The 19,205-nt window shown below is 46.1% G+C and overlaps 1 protein-coding gene across 1 annotated transcript in view; it reads right to left on the minus strand.

Moving 5' to 3' along the window:
- Positions 1–635: 635 nt before the first annotated feature.
- Positions 636–19,205, minus strand: part of PCSK6 (proprotein convertase subtilisin/kexin type 6) — a 119,566-nt gene continuing 100,996 nt past the window's right edge. Inside the window, exons 15-21 of the mRNA XM_048867611.2 lie at positions 16,410–16,512; positions 13,678–13,874; positions 11,108–11,195; positions 6,443–6,546; positions 3,939–4,068; positions 2,111–2,223; positions 636–976 (exon numbers count right to left, since the gene is read on the minus strand). Of these exons, the coding sequence (XP_048723568.2) occupies positions 849–976; positions 2,111–2,223; positions 3,939–4,068; positions 6,443–6,546; positions 11,108–11,195; positions 13,678–13,874; positions 16,410–16,512 (863 nt within the window). The 3' untranslated portion in view covers positions 636–848. The remainder of the gene's footprint in view (positions 977–2,110; positions 2,224–3,938; positions 4,069–6,442; positions 6,547–11,107; positions 11,196–13,677; positions 13,875–16,409; positions 16,513–19,205) is intronic.

Below are 19,205 nucleotides of genomic sequence, written 5' to 3' on the forward strand. Positions count from 1 at the left end.
AGTTATTGTCAAATTTATGGCCAGACAGAAACAGTTAACAACAGAAACCAACGAGTAACCTGAATACTTTCCTTTAGAGCTTTTATCCAGCAGATTATTCCATTCAGATTACACCATTCATCATTTTACATATGTAAAGAACAGAAAAACACTGTACTACTTTTATTTTTGTAACATGGATTTTTATCAGCCATGAGCTAGCATAAAAGAACAGAAAAAGTGTTTCACCATTAGTAGCTGCTTCTTCTCAGAGACACAGAAATCCTGGGTGCTTCCGAGTCCTGATCTCCTGCTATGCCCTTGGAATGGTTGAATCGGAAGGATTTTGACTAAGAAACAAGGTGAGGTGTCTTGATCACACATCAGTCCCCATTCATGAGAAGCATTTGAGAGTACTAATATTGCCATTTGTTTTGTATCTTTGGGGCCTTAATTACCAAGAAGAAGATCCTACCTAGATTTAATGACAGGTTTCAGAGGAACAGCCGTGTTAGTCTGTATTCGCAAAAAGAAAAGGAGTACTTGTGGCACCTTAGAGACTAACCAATTTATTTGAGCATGAGCTTTCGTGAGCTACAGCTGATGAAGTGAGCTGTAGCTCACGAAAGCTCATGCTCAAATAAATTGGTTAGTCTCTAAGGTGCCACAAGTACTCCTTTTCTTTTCCTAGATTTAATGCTATTCATTATGTTGCTATAGAAACAAATTGACAGAGATAGTAAAGCTATCAAACTGATGTTAGGCAGCACCATGTAAACTCTCCCAAAGTTGAAAATAAACTTTTGTCCTAAAGGTTCGGCAAATTGGACTTGCAGGGTGGTGGAATTCCTGGATGCAGATACTGAACTTTATCCAGCCATGAGACATGTCTGACAGCATAACTGTACAAATAGCTTCATTTCACAGAGCTTCTTTGATTTCACAATCTCACAGAGACTCTTGAAAGCTGAGGGGCCACGTTCAGGACTAGGAGAATCTGAGAAAACAAATTAACATTTTAAATAAACAACCTCTCACAGGTAACAGGCAATGCAATTTGTTCCAGTGTTTGAGGAGAGAGCACTTTTGGGGGAGGTATCACCACCCGTTTGTAATAGAGAATGGAGACACTTTGTGATGAGTGGGCGATTTAGTTCAAGGATAAAATATAATGAAATGCAAACACGTGTGTCTATTTGAGCAATAAGCAAACATTTATCAGCCTTGCTGGGTAACCTGTGTTTCTATTGCAATCATTGTGGAGATACCACGATGGGAGAAATCATAGTGCTGTTTCAGGTCTGGAATTCTGTAACTTGATTTAATTTGAGTAGGTCAATTGTACGTTCCATAAATATGAAATCCCAGCATCCAACATTCTCCCTGTTTCTGTTGTGAAGAGAGAATGAAGAATCAGGATCATTTTGTTGACTACAGCTAGGGGATTCTTGGGAATGTAGATAATTGGGAACGGTGCAGCTGAAGGATTTTTCCTTATGTCCCTATACATTTCTCTCATCTATTCTCTGGTTTGATTCCAAGACCAGTTCCACTTGAATTCTAGGAAGCTTTTTATTATTATTATCTGACAGCATTCTAGGCACCTTGCAGACCTATAGAAAGAGGAGGGTCCAGATCCTCTAAGATATTGAGATGCCTAACTTCCAGTGAAATCAATTGAGTCTAAGGATTTGGGCCCAGGTCCCTGTACAAAGAGTACTCAATCTATAGGCTCAATCGTCAGCTGCACCAGGGTGCATGGAGACCCGGGGGAGGGAAATGTATCTCTAAGCTGCCTTTCAGCCTTCCTGCATCCTGGGGCCAGCGTAAGTTAGAGCATCCCTGTGGTTGCACTAACTAATGCTAGCTGGAATAGTCCCCATGGGCTGTTCAATGGCTCTGAATAACCAGAGTACAGCATGCACTGGCCATGCCCTGACAGGACACATTTACAGAGATGGGGGAGGAGGTAAGTGATGGAGAGCTGATTCTAATAACTTTATACCATTAGGGGAACCCCCAATGATAGGGGAATCCCCAGCTGCCCCTTTCGGGCAGCTTTAAGACACATCTGTGCAACTGGGGTATCAGCCTGGGGTCTATATTACATGTTTACACTCTCGTTACGTACCATCCATGCAGGTTACATTTGTGATGCAGGAGCTGATGCGCAGATTGAAACCTTCCTTACACTTGACGCAGTTATCCCTGGAGCCTTCACAGGCTGAGCAGTTATCATCACACCTGACAAAGAGACAAGTGCACAGATAATGTCTCTTGGCACCACAACCATTTGTGTAGAGACCCGACAGACCGTAGGGCAAATTCAGCCTCAGGGCACTGAAGAGATTGGATTTGAACCCACTTACATCTGGAAAACTTGAGCCACGAGGGGCGGAACTTCTTACTGGACTGGAGATAGGACACAGGAGTCCAAATTTCACATTTGTTTCTGGTCCAGAGTGATTAATAAGTTGCCATACTCTGATGGCCTAGGGGAACTGGGGTTGTGGGGTCCCAGCTATTTCCCTCCTCCTTCACCTTCTTAGCAAAAAGATTAAAACAAAGCTAATTTTAATATTCACAGACAAAAAACATTATGCTGGAGAACACACATCAGGAATTTAAGGGTTAAAAACCTCACAAGAATGTTGTAATTACCCCAAGCCCAGGACATTCAGATGTAAAACTTAAAAGAAACCCAGCCATGTTAAAGTACAGAAATGCAGTTAAGGGTTGTAACCAAGTTTAACTCTGCCCTGTAGAGATGCCATGATCAGTAACGCTTGTTTCGGGGACACTAGTCACATCCCCAGGGTTTCTAAATTAACGAGATGTACTCTCCAGTTTCACATCGTTTTTTGTCTGGGAGTAGATAAGTGCAACATCTCTTCACTGAATCACTCTTTTACTCTGTTTTTTGAGGAAGAAAGGCAGCGTGGATCAACTACAGAGATTCAAGTGCTAAAGCGGAAGGTGATGATACAGAAAAAAAAAGAAGCAAGGTCAGACATTTCTCCTGTCTAAAGGAGACACGATTTACATGTGCCCATGAAACCTCCCAAAAGGATGAAACCTGCCGACTGGGTTTGATACTACCTGGAGAAATTAGAACATTTGGTTCTACTATTAAATAGTAACATTTATTCCTTACATATAATTAGGTGAAAATCAATGAGAGTTTCCACTTAAGTCAAGAAACTACTGTTTGAGAATGGACTAGAATCTGGTTTCTTACAGCACCTCTCCTGCACGAGCCATCTCAGGGCTTTGCAAAGGAATGTGTTAAACACTGCTAGAGAACGGACTGTGAAGGCAAATGGAGCAGTTAGTTTATGCTCACTATACCTTCCAGCGCCAGCCCTTTTTTTCTGAATACCAGGGTTACCCTTTTCAAAGGGCACTGGAGAAGTACTAATTTTCACCCCAGCCCTAAGGGTTTAACATCTGCCTTGAAGGAGAGCGCAGCAGCCCATGGCAGGGTCAGTGGTGCCTATGAGCCCCAGACTTGGTGTGGGTTTAGAACCCAGGGCCTCCTGGTCCTGAGGCAAGACCTACTATGATCATTTGTCATGTGTATTAGTGTAGCCCCTGGGAGCCCTAGTCATTGGCCAGGACCCCATTGGTGCCAGGCTCTGAACAAATGGAACAGACAGTCCCCAAGGAGTTTACTATCTAAGAATGCTCCACGCTGACACTTTTCACTAATCACCCATGTGAAAAATCAGCTCCAGTGAAGAATTTCCGAAAGCTCCGGGCTTCTTTGAACATTTTAGTCGGTCTAGTGAACAGCATCAAGTAGCCAGTTGTTTTCAGGGTTTTTATCTTCGTTCCCTGTGACACACGCTATCAGCAGCCCCACTCCAATTGCCGATGTATCCAATCAGCTATTAAGAATGGCTCCCTGTGCATTTCATGACGCTAACTTCAAAGGGAAAGGGCTCAAGAGGACACTGTACCTTGTGCAGACTTTATAAGGTAGACCTGGCACCGCCTCAGGGTAAAACCCCTGGCTGCAAGCAGGGACACATCGCCACTCGTGCAGGTGGAAATCTTTGGCACATTGTATGCATGCCTCTTTGCCTGGCCCTAGGGAGAACAAGGGAGACGTGAAATATTATCGTCTGCTACAAAGACAATTACTGCATTGTGTTACGATGACTGTCGGACGGGAGCCAGGGACACTCAGGACTAGGATACATACTGCAGTCTGTTCTCTTCCAGAAGGCTGTGGCAGAATAAACAAGCTGCCTGAGACTATTGCTCCAGCTGGGCTCTGAATGGTTCCTCAGCTCATGCCCACATCCCAGGCCCAGCTAACCCAACAGCCTGGTGAGAAAGGACCTTCAAGAGATGCCGACAGGCATGGGTGTGCAGCAAAGTGTCACCGGACATTTTTAGGAGCGCACACACACTGGCCAACCCCTCAAGCGCCCACAACCTCCGATCTGTACTGACTTTCTGACAGAGTTTTTGATCCTGCTGTTAGATACCCCAGGCAGAAAGACTGAGACAAAGTACCAGCCCGGCATTGGCCCCTACACAGCCAGCCCTTCATACACATGGTTAATTTTCAGTTGGGAAGGCTTGAAGCCAGGAGAAGATGGCAGGAAAGGCAAGCAGGGAAATCTGTACTTAGGGAAGATCGCAGGGTTTGCAGTAACACCAGTAATACCAGTCTCTCCCTCTCTTCCTGCACCAGCATCCTCCTCTGGCTGCAGCCAGTTCCTGATGCTTTGAGGAAGGGAAAATCAATGTTCCACAACACACCTAAGCAAATGCTGTGTCCAGGAGGCAGCAAGGGGCGTCACCTCACCCTACTCCTCACAACCTCTTTGGGTTATGTCTATGCTGTATTGTAAATTCAGGTCTATGGGTGTTTCCGGAATGGGTGTTTCCAAGCCCGCACTTGAGCGTCCACACTGCATCATAAACCTGGGTTTATGACTGCTGGGCCCAGGTCTCAGAGTTGTGGTGACATGTCCTACTGCACCATGCAGACCTTCTGACTGGGGTCTGCAGCTTGACCTGCGTCCACACTGCAGAAGGACAGGGCCTGGATTCAGGTTCTGACCCACCCCTCTAGCAGGGCCCGGGATCTGGATCCTGAGCGTCTGGTGACCCGAGTCAGACTGATCGGTGTGCGGACGGAAGCGGAGCTTGGGCTCAAACCTGACACAGAGCCTGGGCTTGGTGTGCAGTGTAGACATAGATGGCTGGGCCAGGCTCCCAGGAAAGTCCTGCTCTTTTTTGTTGTGACCTCCCGGTGGTGCCATGTTGTAGTGCAGTCTCTATGCAGCCTCCTCCTCAGCGTTGCCAGCCTCTGCGGTTCTTTCCCAGTTTGGGCTACTTTTGAGTGGCCTCAGCAACCAAAAATCTTGAATCAGCAACAACGGGTGACTTTTTGGGGCAACAAGTTATCTTCTTGGGTAACTAGATACCCCAGACAGAGAGACAGAGACAAAGTACCAGTCTGGTGTTGTTCCCTACACACCAGCCCTTCGTGCACATGGAAAGGTTCAGAGCTATGAGAAGTTGACAGGAAAATCAAGCCGGAAAATCTGCACTTTGGGAGATTTTACATAGAGCCCAGCTGCTCCCCCGTCCCTGTCTCTTTGCTGCCACCTGGTGGCCTTTCGAACAAGCAGCCTCTACAGACTGTAGGATGTACCCAACGGGGCAGGGAGCAGCCAACTGGGACGGGCTCGAAACCCAGAAGTGGCCCACGAGCGTGACTGGTGTCTGGTGCTACAGTGTTGCAGACCTCGGCCATTTCTTTTGACATGGCAAAAAAACGTGGGCTGTTTGAAGCCAATGGACATTCGGCGATGGTAGGGCTACTTTGCACATGCGCTCACTCGGCAAACACTCGAGTTTTGAGGTTGCAGCGTTGCTCGGCTGACTCCCCTTCCGAGCTCCAGCCCTGCATCTCACTGCTACTTGCAGTGCTGGGGGTGGGGGAGGCATCTTCCACGCAGCGCCGCTTCCTTCATATCTCTGCTCCATCCTTCCCCCTGCTGAGAGCCTCTGTCTCTCGCTACCTTCCCCTCCCATGTAGGCACTCCACCCTCTCCCTTTTCCAGCGACAGCCCCGTGTCCAGCATTGGTCCTCCCTGCAGCAGCCTCACTCTGCTAGGCTGGGTGCAGGCCTGGCTTATAGAAAGGTGGCAACAAATTCCTTCCAGATCCCTGCAGGTCAGCCAGTGCCCTGAAACCTGACTGTTGATTACCATTACTTTGGCCTTACCTCCTGCAAAACCACCAGCATTCTGAGTGTCTCTCTTTAAAGGCAAAGCTGCTTCAAAGCACCCCTTATGCTTTAAAGGGGCAAGGAGGACTGGAGTCCAGGAAACACAGATGCCGTTGCACCGCAGAGCGGAGGGCTCACGGCTTAGGCACGGAGGGCTGGGTTTAAGGCCGTTTGGAGGAACGGCTTGGGACCCCGTGCAGATGAAGAACGTACCAACACAGGTCTGGCAGCTTGTGTGGCACCTCTCACATTTCCGGGTCTCTTTGCTGAAATACATGCCCGGTTGACATTCCGTTAGACAGCCGGCTCCTAACGAGCTGTTGGAAAAGCAGGGGAGAAAGTTTTACCGAAACATACAAATACTCCCCCAAGCCCTAGTGATTTCGCCATCGAGAGGTTTAATACAAGCCTCCGTGTAAGGACTGGGCAGCCTGGGACCCAACCCCCTCCTGCACTGAGGCAGCTTTGTACCCCCTTCCCCAAAGCAAAGTGAACCCAGCAGATCCAGTCTCCCTAGGAATCCTTATGTGGCACAGAGCCATTGTAGTTGCCCCCACACCAGCCCCCCACTGCTCTGAAGCAGGGAACATGACCAGGGTTTTCCTGCACTCCTCTGTAATAGGCCCTCCTAGGGTAGCCTTCAGCCTACTTATGCCGAAAGATTGTCTTGCTGTAGAGTGGCCAGGATCAGAGGAGCGCAACTGTGGCCTATAGCTTAAAGCCCCCCCTTGTACACTCCAACTTGCATTCCATGACTGCAGCCAAGGACTGGGCCCTGGAAGCCAGATTTTCTGCGCTGGCCAAGGTCTGCTCAGCACAGCAGAGAAGAGGGGTTGGTTTTCTGGTTCTATGACTGGCCCCAGAGGCTGCTCTAAGCTACACCAGCTGGCCTAAGAGACTGTCTGTCAGCTGGCCAGTCAAGTCTGGTTCACGGATACCAAGCTCAGGCCCCAATCACATCTTAGTGGGGGATGCCACAGGGATCCAATTGCTGGATTGGAATGTTAATAATTGATTTACAGCCCTTTTCAGGACATCACCCTAAACACACAATGTGAAGATTATTTTAATCTGTACTTCCCTGGCCCCTTCTTTCCCCCACCAAATATTGTGTTATTAGGATCAGCGTGATTTAGTGGATAGCGCAATAGAGTAAGGATTGGAAAGGGTTTCTAGCCCAGCTTGGCCACTGACCTGTCGCATGACCCTGGGGCAGCCTTCAGGCTACTTATGCTTCACTTCAGCCCACCGGGCCTCTGCTTCCCTACCCTTTGTTTGTCTTCTTGTCTATTTAGATTGTATGCTGTTCAGAGCAGAGCCTGCCTCTCGCTATGTGTTTGTGTACAGGGCCTAGCACAATGGGGCGCTGATCTCGGTGTGCTGCTGTAATACATGAATGCCCAAAACAATAATGAAGTTTAAAAACACGTGCAATACAATTGCTGGGCAGAAGGCATCTGGAACTGAGCCAGCACTTGAAAAGACATTCAAGTCCTTCTAGGGACACTCCTTCCCCCCTCAAAAAAACCTCCTGCAGGATCTTTAATTAAATGTTCAAGAGGAAAGGGAGGGTTAAAAAAAAAAAAAAATGACCTGGGCAGCTGGCCCAACTCTTCCAAAGGCCTGTAACACAGAACATGGTTAGATATTTGTAAGACAGAGAGATCATATCAAGGATTCTCTCTTTTAGAGGGTGTTTCTTCTTTACTACTAGGATGCCTGGCTTTTGAGGAATTAAGCTGTTTGTTTTTTATTCACTTAGTGAGCCACCGATTAGTGACTCATGCCAAAACCACCAGCTCTTTGGGGCAGGGACTGTTTTTTTGTTCTGTGTCTGGACAGGCCTAGTGCAATGGGGTCCAGGTCCATGACTGAGGGTCCTGGCTGCTACAGTAATACAAATAAATCATGATTTTCTCAATATTGCTTGATTCTGAAGACTAGCAGGAATTCCTTTGCATTCATGCAGCCTACATCCCAAGGGCCACATCGGGACTCCCAGCTCCTCACTGTGCTGAGCAGTTACACGCCCGAGCAGTCCCAGGGCACTGGCTGCTCGCTCATATGAGTAGGAGGATCACAATCGGGCCTCGAACTTTGGAATGTATCTTCCAAGGATAAGGTGCCACAAGCCTTGCAGCTGCTCTCAGCTGAGCAGAACAGGGTCTTACCTACAAGGATGGATTGGATGGTGTTCTAGCATCCACAGTTACTACAGCTAGAACAGATTAAATCTCAACTTTATTACACTAGTATCTGGTGGCCATTATATGGACCCCAAAGCTACTGTGTTTTGAAACAGCACACGTGCACAGGATCTGGGTTCAGATCCTGCCAGCCACGTTCACAATATGTAGAAGACCAGCCCTTACTCTGCGATTACTCCTATTGGAATCAACAGGGCTGTGTGTGCAGTAGTCCATGGGAATAAGGGTGGTAGAATCTGGGATTTAGCTTTTCGTGTGTCCAGTGTATAAAGTGTGTTTTTAATCAGAGATGGGCCCAAGCCCAGAAATTCAGGCCCAGACCCCAAATCCAAGGAGTGCTGATCCAAACTGGGCCCATCTGTAGTTTAACACAAACCCCTTTGAACAAACGGCTTTGCTGCATTTACAAACCAGATGTGATTGACAGCTCAGCCGTGCTCTGAAAAACCATAAGCCCCCCGTGGACCCTTCTCTAGGTTTCAGAAATAAGCAGAAACAGAAAGTTCTTATTGGAGATGTTCTGTTGGGCCCTTAGTGCTTTAATGTGACAGAGGAGATTTGGATTCCCAGCTTAAAAGGGTACTGGACAATAAAAGGTAGCTTTGTATGGCTTATACCAAACAGTTACGCATGCTCCAGCAGAGGAGAACCAAATTCATGACAGTGGCCACATGGGCTCAGCACTTCCAGTTTCAAACACTGTGACAAAACATCCCACTTTCACACTTTTACTTTTAAGGGGGAGAAGTTTTAACCAGGGGACTTGGGCTTCCCAAGGCTCTTCTGAAAATGAGCCCTCGCCCTCAATCCCCAGTAGCACTGAACTCCCACCCAGCACAGCTGGGGTAAGAAGAGACAAAGGTGGCTCTAAGCTGCCTTTCTACCTCCCTTCATTGTAGGGCTGAGCTCAGTGCAAGTTAGCACCGAAGGAGCCATCTTGATTTAACACCTGAGTGGTGGGGTGGAGTATGTGTTTTTCCAGGAGCTGAGACTCCAGCTTGCCATGCATAAGGAGCGAGAGTTATGCCGGTACAACACCCCTTCACCTCCCTGGGGAGGCTGACTCTGGTGTAAGCGTGACTTTTTGCAGGTTAGCTTATGTCACTTGGGAAGGATTTAAGCTACCAAAATTAAATAAACAAACAAAACAAACAAGTAAAGTCACTCATATTGGAATAAGAGTGCCCACATGAGTTTTTGGTGCCCGTGTAACTATATCTGTACAACTAGACGGCTATAGCTATATTGGTATAACCGGTAAAACTTTCCTGTTTAAATAAGGCCTAAATAAGGGACCTCTGTGTTTGCAGTATGCATTTTAAATGCACCCAAAATAGATATTTATAGGATCAACCCAATAACTCCTGTCACTAGGTAAACATCCCTTGTTTTGAAAAATCGACTGCACGGGACGTGCTGAACGGGGAAGTTTCTGAAGGAGCTCCCTGAGGCTCTTGTGGAAACCGTACGTTGTATAATATTCAATGTAAACATTTGCTCTTTTTTTCCCTTTTAGATGTCCTCCCCACTGCGTCCCCACCCCCACCCCAGCTTATAAACAAACCCAGCAAAGGGGATTTAAATCTGACAGCATTAAGGGGATGAGAAAGAGCCAGAAGTGAGATGGCAGACACAGGAGCCCCATGCTGCAAGAAGCTGAGCATCCTCAGCTCCCAGTGATGTCCATGCTGGGACAGAGTGCTCGGCAGCTGGCAGGGGTAGGCCCATCTATAGACCACAGGCCTGGCTCTGACTCCCATGGACCTTAACAGGGGCTGGACTAGGTGTAACGTGAGCATGATAGATAACATCATGGCCGTTAGCACACTGAGGCCAGGTCTACATGATAAAGTTTTCACAGCACAGCAATGTTGGTTAGGGGCGTGGAAGCACCACCCCACTAGCCAACAAAAAGCCCAGTGCAGACGCAGCTATGCTGACAGCAGAATGCTTCTGTCTACATAGCTGATGTCATCTGGGATGGCGGTGTTACTATGCTGACAGAAACACTCCTTCTGTTGGCATAAGCCGCGTCTAACACTAGGGGTCTTCACCAGCATAGCTATATTGCGAAGCATCTTCAGAGTGTAGACACCGTCAAAGACGCAACTCAAAATGGTGGTCAGTGGTCAGCTAACAATCTGGGGCTGATTCTCCTCTCACTTAGACTGACTCCACTGACTGGTCTAAATCTGGGAATAAATACATGGCAGTCTAAAGACCATTGATCAAAAGCCCATTTAATTAATGGGAGGGTTTGTATGGACTTCTGTGGGCTTTGGATCAACCCTAAATGAGGGGGAAATGAGACTTTTCTTTACCAGTGACAATAACAATAATAATAAAAATAATAATAATACTTAGCAGTGCCATTTGAGGCCCACTCAGTGCTATCGATACGTGCAATATGGCACTTCTATACCACAGTGATGAATGCTATAGATAAATGGATGGAGTACATAGTGCTTTTCAGCTATGGGATGAGTTATGTTATATAATGACTGCTCCCTCCTTTGAATTTCCTGGCTTCTGGCAATTTGGATCAGTCGTAGTGTTATTGAATCATAGATATCTATTTTTTAAATTCCGCTTTTTGATTTTTCATAGTGTGCAGATTTCACATCAGTTTCTGGAGTTTAATATAGAGAGAAACATTTTGAAAGTATTTTACCTGAATCCATCCTTGCATAGAATACGTTTCTCTGGATCACTAGCACATTTTTTACAGGTTTGATGACATTCGAGACAGAGCTTTTGACCTTTTAGAAAAAAAAAAAGTCAGTGTAAATAAAATCTGCCCAGAGAGATGCAAGCAGCAGTCTAGCCACAATGCACAAGAAAGATCTTACGAGTTGAAAAGTCCTACAGTTCAGCAGCTATTTGCAGGCAACAACTTACAGAGGTAGAACAGCATTTTCGAGATACACGTGAGCCCTTCCTATTAAAAGGGCATACAGATGGGTGGTGGTCACACTATGTGGATAACTCACAGGGACACACACAGTAAATACTTACTTGATTAAGCCAAATCGGCTAGCAGTTTTATGATGTTTCTGATTCAAAATATTCTGCTTCTCATGGATATCAAATTATCCCCATACATTTCAATAGGCCAGAAGCTGCACACATTTGTGTGGGTTCTGACACATGCTATGGACCTGATCCAACTCTCATTAAAGTCAATGGGAGCCTTTAATGGGAGTTGGATTGGGCTCTATATTGTCCAAATCCTTACTCAGACAAAGCTCGCATTGACTTCAATGGGGTGTTTTGGGCTGATGGGGCCTCATGGACACATTAAGTATAGACGGATGTCGATCCACTATGTGAGTAAAGTAAAGCAGCAGCATTCCTATTCTTGCCCACAGCTGGACTTACTCAAAGTGTTCACAGTGCTGTCAATGGCTACTCATCACAGACACAATGGAACAAAAGGGAGCACCGACAGGAAGGGCTGGGAGAGGAACAACATTCCAGGCGTTAGACTCAAAAATGTGACCTTTAATATTATGGGGGAATGGCGTTTACAATGGGATATTGGAAAATGTCACTGTTTTAAATTATCCTCTTTTCTCTGTTCCGTGGCTTGCATTGGTTACCTCCTTTTTTTCTCTGCCCCCCTCCATGGCAAGTGATCCAAAGCAAAACACCTTTGTGAGACAGGTGGAATAATAATAATAATGCCTATTGAACTGCAGCAATGGCAATTAATAGTTACATTTCTATAGCTGGGGTTTCCGCCTTTGAAATCACAACTAAGGGTGGAATTTTCCAAAGGTATCTAAGTGAATTAGGCGATTAAGGTCTGGTTTAGGTCAATGCAAGACACTTCCATAGTTAGATTGATATAAGTTGCCTACACTTAAAGTTTGCTCCCATCAACATAACTGCCCCACTACTCCGACTTAATAACTTCACCTCCACAAGCCGCTTAGGGCTTGTCTACATTACCCGCTAGATCAATGGGCAGCGATCGATCCAGCGGGGGTCGATTTATCACATCTAGCCTAGACACGATAAAATCGACCGCCGAGTGCTTTCCCGTTGACTCTGGTACTCCACCAGGGCGAGAGGCGAAGGTGGAGTCAACGGGAGAGTGACAGTTGTCGACTTACTGAAGTGAAGACACCACAGTAAGTAGATTTAAGTACAACGACTTCAGCTATGTTATTCACGTAGCTGAAGTTGCATAACTTAGCTCAATCCCCTCCCCCCCACCCCCCACACACACCTAGTGTGGACCAGGCCTTAGAGTCAAGGTCAATGTAGTTAGAGCAACGCAGTGTCAGTGTAGACACTGTGTTGTTTATCTCGACTGTTACTGGTTTTCAAGAGCCTTCCCACAATGCCCCACACTGACAGTACAATCGATACAAGCGCTCCTGGTGAGGACATGCGCCGCCGACAGGAGCAACGTGCAGACACACAAGCAATGTAATTTCTGCGGTGGCTGTATGCCCACGTATGTTAGAGGAACTTAATTTTGTAGTGTAGACATGAGCTAACTCTCACTGACTTTCAACGGGAGTTAGGTGCTTAACTCATTCAACCTTCTACCCTAAGCATGGCGCTGGGAGAATTCCTGAGTTCCAGTCCAGACTCAGCCTCTTATTGGCTATGTGGCCAGAACTGTTCATTAACAGTGCCTCAGGTTTTGGGGGCTGAATTCTGAGAGGTTGATTCTGCTGCTGAATCTGAGAGGTTTCTCATTATCCACAGCTCCCTCTGAAGTCTACTGGAGTTGTGCAAATCAGGTCTTAAATATCTTGAGTCGGGCACCCCAAAATGAAAACATTAGTGGGCACATTTGAAAGTTATGACTCTGACCTTGGCATCATAGTTTTTCCACCTGTAAAACAGGGATCATAATACTGTCCTACCTCCCAGGGGCACTGTGAGGGTTAAGCTAGTTCATGCTTGTAAAGCATTGGGAGTTTATCACCGTGGGCCTATTAGTGAGGATGATCAGTCCAATTTTTGAAGAGGCACTGTGCATTTTTTCTTTGCACTGTCTCACGTTACTGTAGCATTCTGGTTCTCATCACTAGTAGCAGCGAGAGTGCCATATGAAACTTGACTGCAGTAGAGATCTGCCTGTTAGATGGTGATTCAAAAGCTAGTCACATGGAGGCTCCATCCTGACATTTTAGATTTCTTAAATTCTTCCATTCGTGTTCATTTGGGACAAAACCCCACCCCCACATTCTCATGCTCCAGTCTGTGAATGGTTCACCTCCTTACTTTCATCAGCGTAAAACCCAGCTGGACAGAACACCACACATGCATGTGTTTCCTGATGGTGATAGAAACCACGTCGGCAAGATGTACACTGGTTTCGGCCCCTGCCCGTGCAAGTTTCGCACCCCTTCTGGCATCTTCGGCATCTCCTGCTTGCGTTGTCCCCAAAATACCCCGAAGGGCACGAGCTCACACACACCCTGGAGAAGAATTAAACAAATCAGATGTATAATCAATGTCCGAGGGCTCACTTCTGCCAGATGCATCCAGTGAAGTCAACGAGAGTGGACGGCGCTCTACGCCTCACTGGATTGGCCCAACAATTGCACATGATAAAGAGATTACACTGTAAGGCAAAAAGGTACGGTGATAAATCCAGGGATTAGACAGTGAGCAAGGGGCTAACTTTCTATTCTACATAGGTTGTTATGATGCCTTCATCACCACGGTATCCGTGTGTCTTCCAGGAGCGCATTAAGCTATGTGACTAATATTGGTTACCTGTAGTTCATCATTCTCAGCTCAGCTTCACTTTCCTCCTGCACAGGTGTTCAGGCGAAGGCTTAGAAATAAAGGAGACAGAGGTAGAAGAAAGCCTTTGGGGAAGCATCTGGTATTATTGTCTCATTGTTTCCTTATGTTCTTCTGTTTATCTATCTTATACTTAGTTTGTCATTTCTTTGGGGCATGGATCATCTTTTGGTTCTTCGTACAGCACCTAGCGCAACGGAACCCCGGTACGTGACTGGGGCTCCTAGGTGTTAAGGCAATATAAATCATATTAGGACTAAGTTGAACCTCGGGTTAAAGGAGATTTTTGTTGCGCTTTTCTTTGAGCTTGAGGAAATCTCTTGCTAACTGCACCTATGTTCTTGTTTCTGCTGAGTCATTCTACCAAGTTACAGGCGTTTGGAAAAAAATACTATTAAACAGTGTCATAGTATGATCTTTGTGGAATTAGATATTCAGGTGGGATTGCTTTGTAAAATACAAGTTGCAATAACCAAGTCTGAACTGACAGTATGCAATCATTTCATGTGAGATTCAAATCAATCTAAGAGAAGATTTAGGTGTTAGGACTTCTAGACAATCAATCCAAGAGAAGATTTAGGTGTCAGGACTTCTAGGCGTTGTGGCAGTATGATGTGTGCCGGCTTCCAAGGATTATACTACCAAGTATAAATTAAACAGATGCACATTTAGACATCTGGAAAGCAAAGGAGTGTGGATCCCAGTTCCCAAAAGGTACAGTATTCTCAGCTCATTAAGTCTGGTGTTTAACAGTGCAAGTGCTTGGTTCTCATTTGGCATTTATTGTAAAGAAATGCTGCTTATGCAATTAACTCCAGCACTCGCGGGTCTGACTGTCTCAGTGGGATGGCGACTGCACACCAGTCATCCTACCAGACAGCTCCCCTCATCAGCATTTTTACTTGCAGAATTACTAGATCATTTCATCCTTTAAAACAATCTACTCCTATTTATTCTTTATTAATTAGCAAGGTGTAAACTGAATTTCAGTGGTTGGGAATGGTCTTTAAAACCACTCCCATACATAGCATGGGATTCAAAGTTTCCTACAGTTTCCCCAATGTTTAACGCACACTGACTTGATAACTAGTTCTATGGGCAAAAATTTCAACAGAGCCAAAGTGATTTAGGTGCCTACATCCCATTTTCAAAAGTAATGTAGGCCCTTCAGAGTCCAAGTCTCAAGGGACTTGGCACCTACATGCCTCTTGAAAATGGGACCAAGACTTCTGAGTCATCTAGGTCCTTTTTAAAATTACACCCTATGTCTTCCTTATGCCGTCCATCACCCAATTTAAAGCAGGAATCCCCGCGCTCGCCCTCTTTCTTAAAATACATTTTCACACGAATACTAGTGCTTATGAAAGGTGCCAGATCAGCAGTCCAGTGGAATGAAGTCCTCCATTTACCCGAAAGACGGGCATGACACAGGAAGGAAGTGACAGAGCTAAGAGCAGTTCATTCAAGCATGCACCCAAAGGATTTTATAATAATTAAATATAACCTGGCACATAAGCCCCCAAACAACAGTCAGATGGAAACAACTTTCGGTAACTACCAATCTGGCATTGGAGTGGCATTGGAACCGGTGACCTTTAATGATTTAATTTTCGAGGACACTCATCACGCAAGAAAACATTAACAATGCCCTAGAAGGCAGGGAAGTACCATTATCCCCCTTTTACAGGTGGGGTTTGGAGAGATTAAGTGACTTGCCCAAGGTCACCCATGGCATAAGCTGGAACAGGAGCCAGGTCTGCTGAGCCCTGGGGTGCTGCCGTAACCACAAGACCATCCTTCCTCCCCACTACAGGCAACAGGTTTGTCTTTCTATTAACAGATCTCAACCAGGCTTCTCTTTCAGATGATATTTCATTAAACTAGCGCATTCATCATACACTAACTTGCGAACAAAACAAAGGCCTGGTGGTTAAAACATTGAACGAGGATGCAGCAGATCAAAGTTCAGGTTCCTGCCTTACTACAAACTCCCTGTAAGACCTTGGGCAAGTGACTTCATGCCTGTGCCTTTATTTCCCCATCTGTAAAATGGGACCAATAATGCTCGTGCACTACCATCCTTTGTCTGTTTAGATTATGAGCTATTTGGAGCTGGGGGGGGGGGGGCTGTCTCTTATTAGTAGCACATTCAGCTCCTAGCACAAAGGGGCCACTTCTGTAATGCAAATAAATAACATCATTACCTGCCAGTTTTAACACTTCCAAGACTGTAATGGATGCAATTCAAGCACTGATCTGCATTAGGACCATCACAGCCTTTGTTGCCACATTCAGGATGACATGGACCTTAAAAAGAGAGAGAGATTTCTGCTGAAAGAATTTGCACAAGCTCTTCCAAGCACACCCTGCAAGTGTTTATGTCCCATCCCCATGTGTGTAAAGGTATAAGGTGCTGAGAAACTGTACTGATGGGGGCTCACTCCGGAGAACGATAAAACAGGATAGATTTGGCCCTGCTACTTTGAGAATTTTAAAATTAACACAGAAGGGCCAGAAAGCCATTTCATTCTACTTGTCAACTGTCCCCCTAACATGTATGCAGAGGAGGGGGACAGAGAGAGTTACCATCCTAGCACTACACAGCATCTAACAGCTGAAGGACAAACCGCAGCAGTCAAATAAGACTTCGTGTCCATGTTCTATATGTAAAGAAAAAAATTTGCACAAACATACATATGTGTTTATGTTAAGATGCGCTTTGATTTTGTGTGTGTGTGTGGTTCTCTCCTAAACAACTACTGAGCTATTATATTACCTGGCTAGTAGAATAATATTTGGCTATCACAACAGTAACAGATCCATATTCATATGTTACTAATTCATATTTGTTATAGAGTGAAATAAAGTTCAGAGGGAATGATAAAAAAAGAGGCGTGTCTCTTTAAATGTGCTGTATTCAGGTTGACGCTTCCGGCTAGGACAATTCTTTTGCAATAGCATCGTCCAATCAGATGTGAAGGTGGCAGTTGGAAGAAAACTATAGGTGCATATACGCCCCCAAAAGGGAAAGTGATACAGGAAATACAGCGACTGAAATCTCTCCAAAAGCAGTGACTATGAGCCTGAATGACTTTTGAAAACCTACCATGGCCATCTCATGTGATACTATTCTATCACCATCAGAGGAAAAGGACATCTGAGGAAACAGCTTTGTGGGGCATAACAAAAGTAACTGGAAAAGTATAATCGGAGGGGGGGGGTGAGGGGGGGGGGTTGACTATAGAGACAAGGGCAGAGAAGGGAGACAAGAGGCACCAGATACCAGGCTGTGTCTCTGACAGCTGTCTTGCCAACAGACTCATGTACACATGGGAAATTCTGCAGTGACTTCCCACCGTTGCGACCTCCAGTTTGACTCCACCCAAGTTACTAACACTGGGGGCCCTGGCGTAGCCAGGCCATTGGCTGCTGCCAGTATTTTAAGTACTGTGAGTGAAATGCTGGCCCCCCCTGAAGTCAATGGCAAAACTCCCATCGACTGTCACGGGGTCAGGATTTCACCTTGTGTCAACTAACACTGCTCAAAGCAGGTCTAATACAGATATGTAATGTAACATCCCTGGGAGGGTTATCGGCAGTGGGGATTGAACCTTTGACCTCTGGAACTAAAAGCATGAGCCGCTACTGCCGGAGCTAAAAGATTTGCTTCCGTTGGTCAAGGCTATAGCAAGCTTACTAACCTCAACGTAGTCCAGCCATCACTGGAGGGGGCATATCACACTGGTCGCATAGTTCTATCACAGGGCTGGGCCTGTGTTCCAGCTTTGCAAACAACATTCTTGATCTTCCCAAACAACATTCTTTTCTCTTCATAATTTAGCATTTGCCCCTAGCCTTTCCCCATCCCTACAAAAATCTCAGCCTCTGGTGACAGTCCCGCCAGAGTTTTGTTTTGTTTTGTTTTTAAAATAAAGAGTCTTACACACATCCCCCAAATCTACACCAGCACCAGCCTCACTTTTGTATTTCTCCCATCCTTTCCTGTTCCAGTTGTATTTTATGTGGGGCAGGGTCCTGTTTGGCTTTCTGTGGAATGTTTTTCTGAAGGGTTTGGAACCAACCCAATCTCCGTGTGCAAGGAAATAGCAGATCTTTCTCGTTCTCCTAACATCGGCACGACCAATTTGTGGTAGGGGCAATGAAACAGGTCATTTTTTAACTTTAAATTTTGTTCCTTTACACAGTCCCCCTTGTAGCATCCATTTCTTTACCGTCAGTGTGTGGGCTGGTGGATATGTCCAGGCTGCTCAGCCCTCTACGGCCCAGAGCAGCCCATCCCACTTTCCTCCCACCCCACTGTGTGCATCACAGCAGCACCAACAACCGCAAGGGAATTTAGGCTGGATAAGAAAGCTTCTAACTCTGGTGCCCTTCCTCCCAGAAACAGGCTGGTTCTAGATGCTCAGAGAGCATGGCTCACCCCCCCCCACCTGACCCTGTTTTCACACCAACCACCTGGTTAACTTGCCCAGCCTTCAACACAATTGCATTGCAGTGCAGTGCACAAAACATTGCAAGTGCAGCCCCGTGACAGACTGTAGCGTGCTCCTGAGATGCCATCCCCCTAGTTCACAGCAACCATGCTCACGTGCTGTTCTGCAGCTTAATGTTTTGTTTCTCTTCTCGGGTGAATCTTGAGAATGATGCTGGATTGGCCACTGGGTGACCGAAGGCTCATGTTTGCCCAGGGACCAGCAGAACCAGCATGGACAGCAACAGCCCACGTTGCCTCATGCTACTCAGAAAGGTGGAGGGCAGTTCTGTGTTTCTACTGCCCATTCTATTCTGGCCTCTACAGACACCAGCAAGAGCCCACACTATGGTGTGCCCGCAGAGACACCGTGAACAGGACTGAAGCCATGTAGATCAATGATCTAGCAGATGGTAATAGCTTTTAGTTGCTGTGCCATCTGTGGCTGGATTTGAACTGGTGACCTAGAGGTCAGAGGTTCTATATCCCATTGTCTAGTCCTTGAACC

This window comes from Caretta caretta, chromosome 10, assembly GCF_965140235.1.
Source record: "Caretta caretta isolate rCarCar2 chromosome 10, rCarCar1.hap1, whole genome shotgun sequence".
Lineage (NCBI taxonomy): Eukaryota > Metazoa > Chordata > Testudines > Cheloniidae > Caretta > Caretta caretta.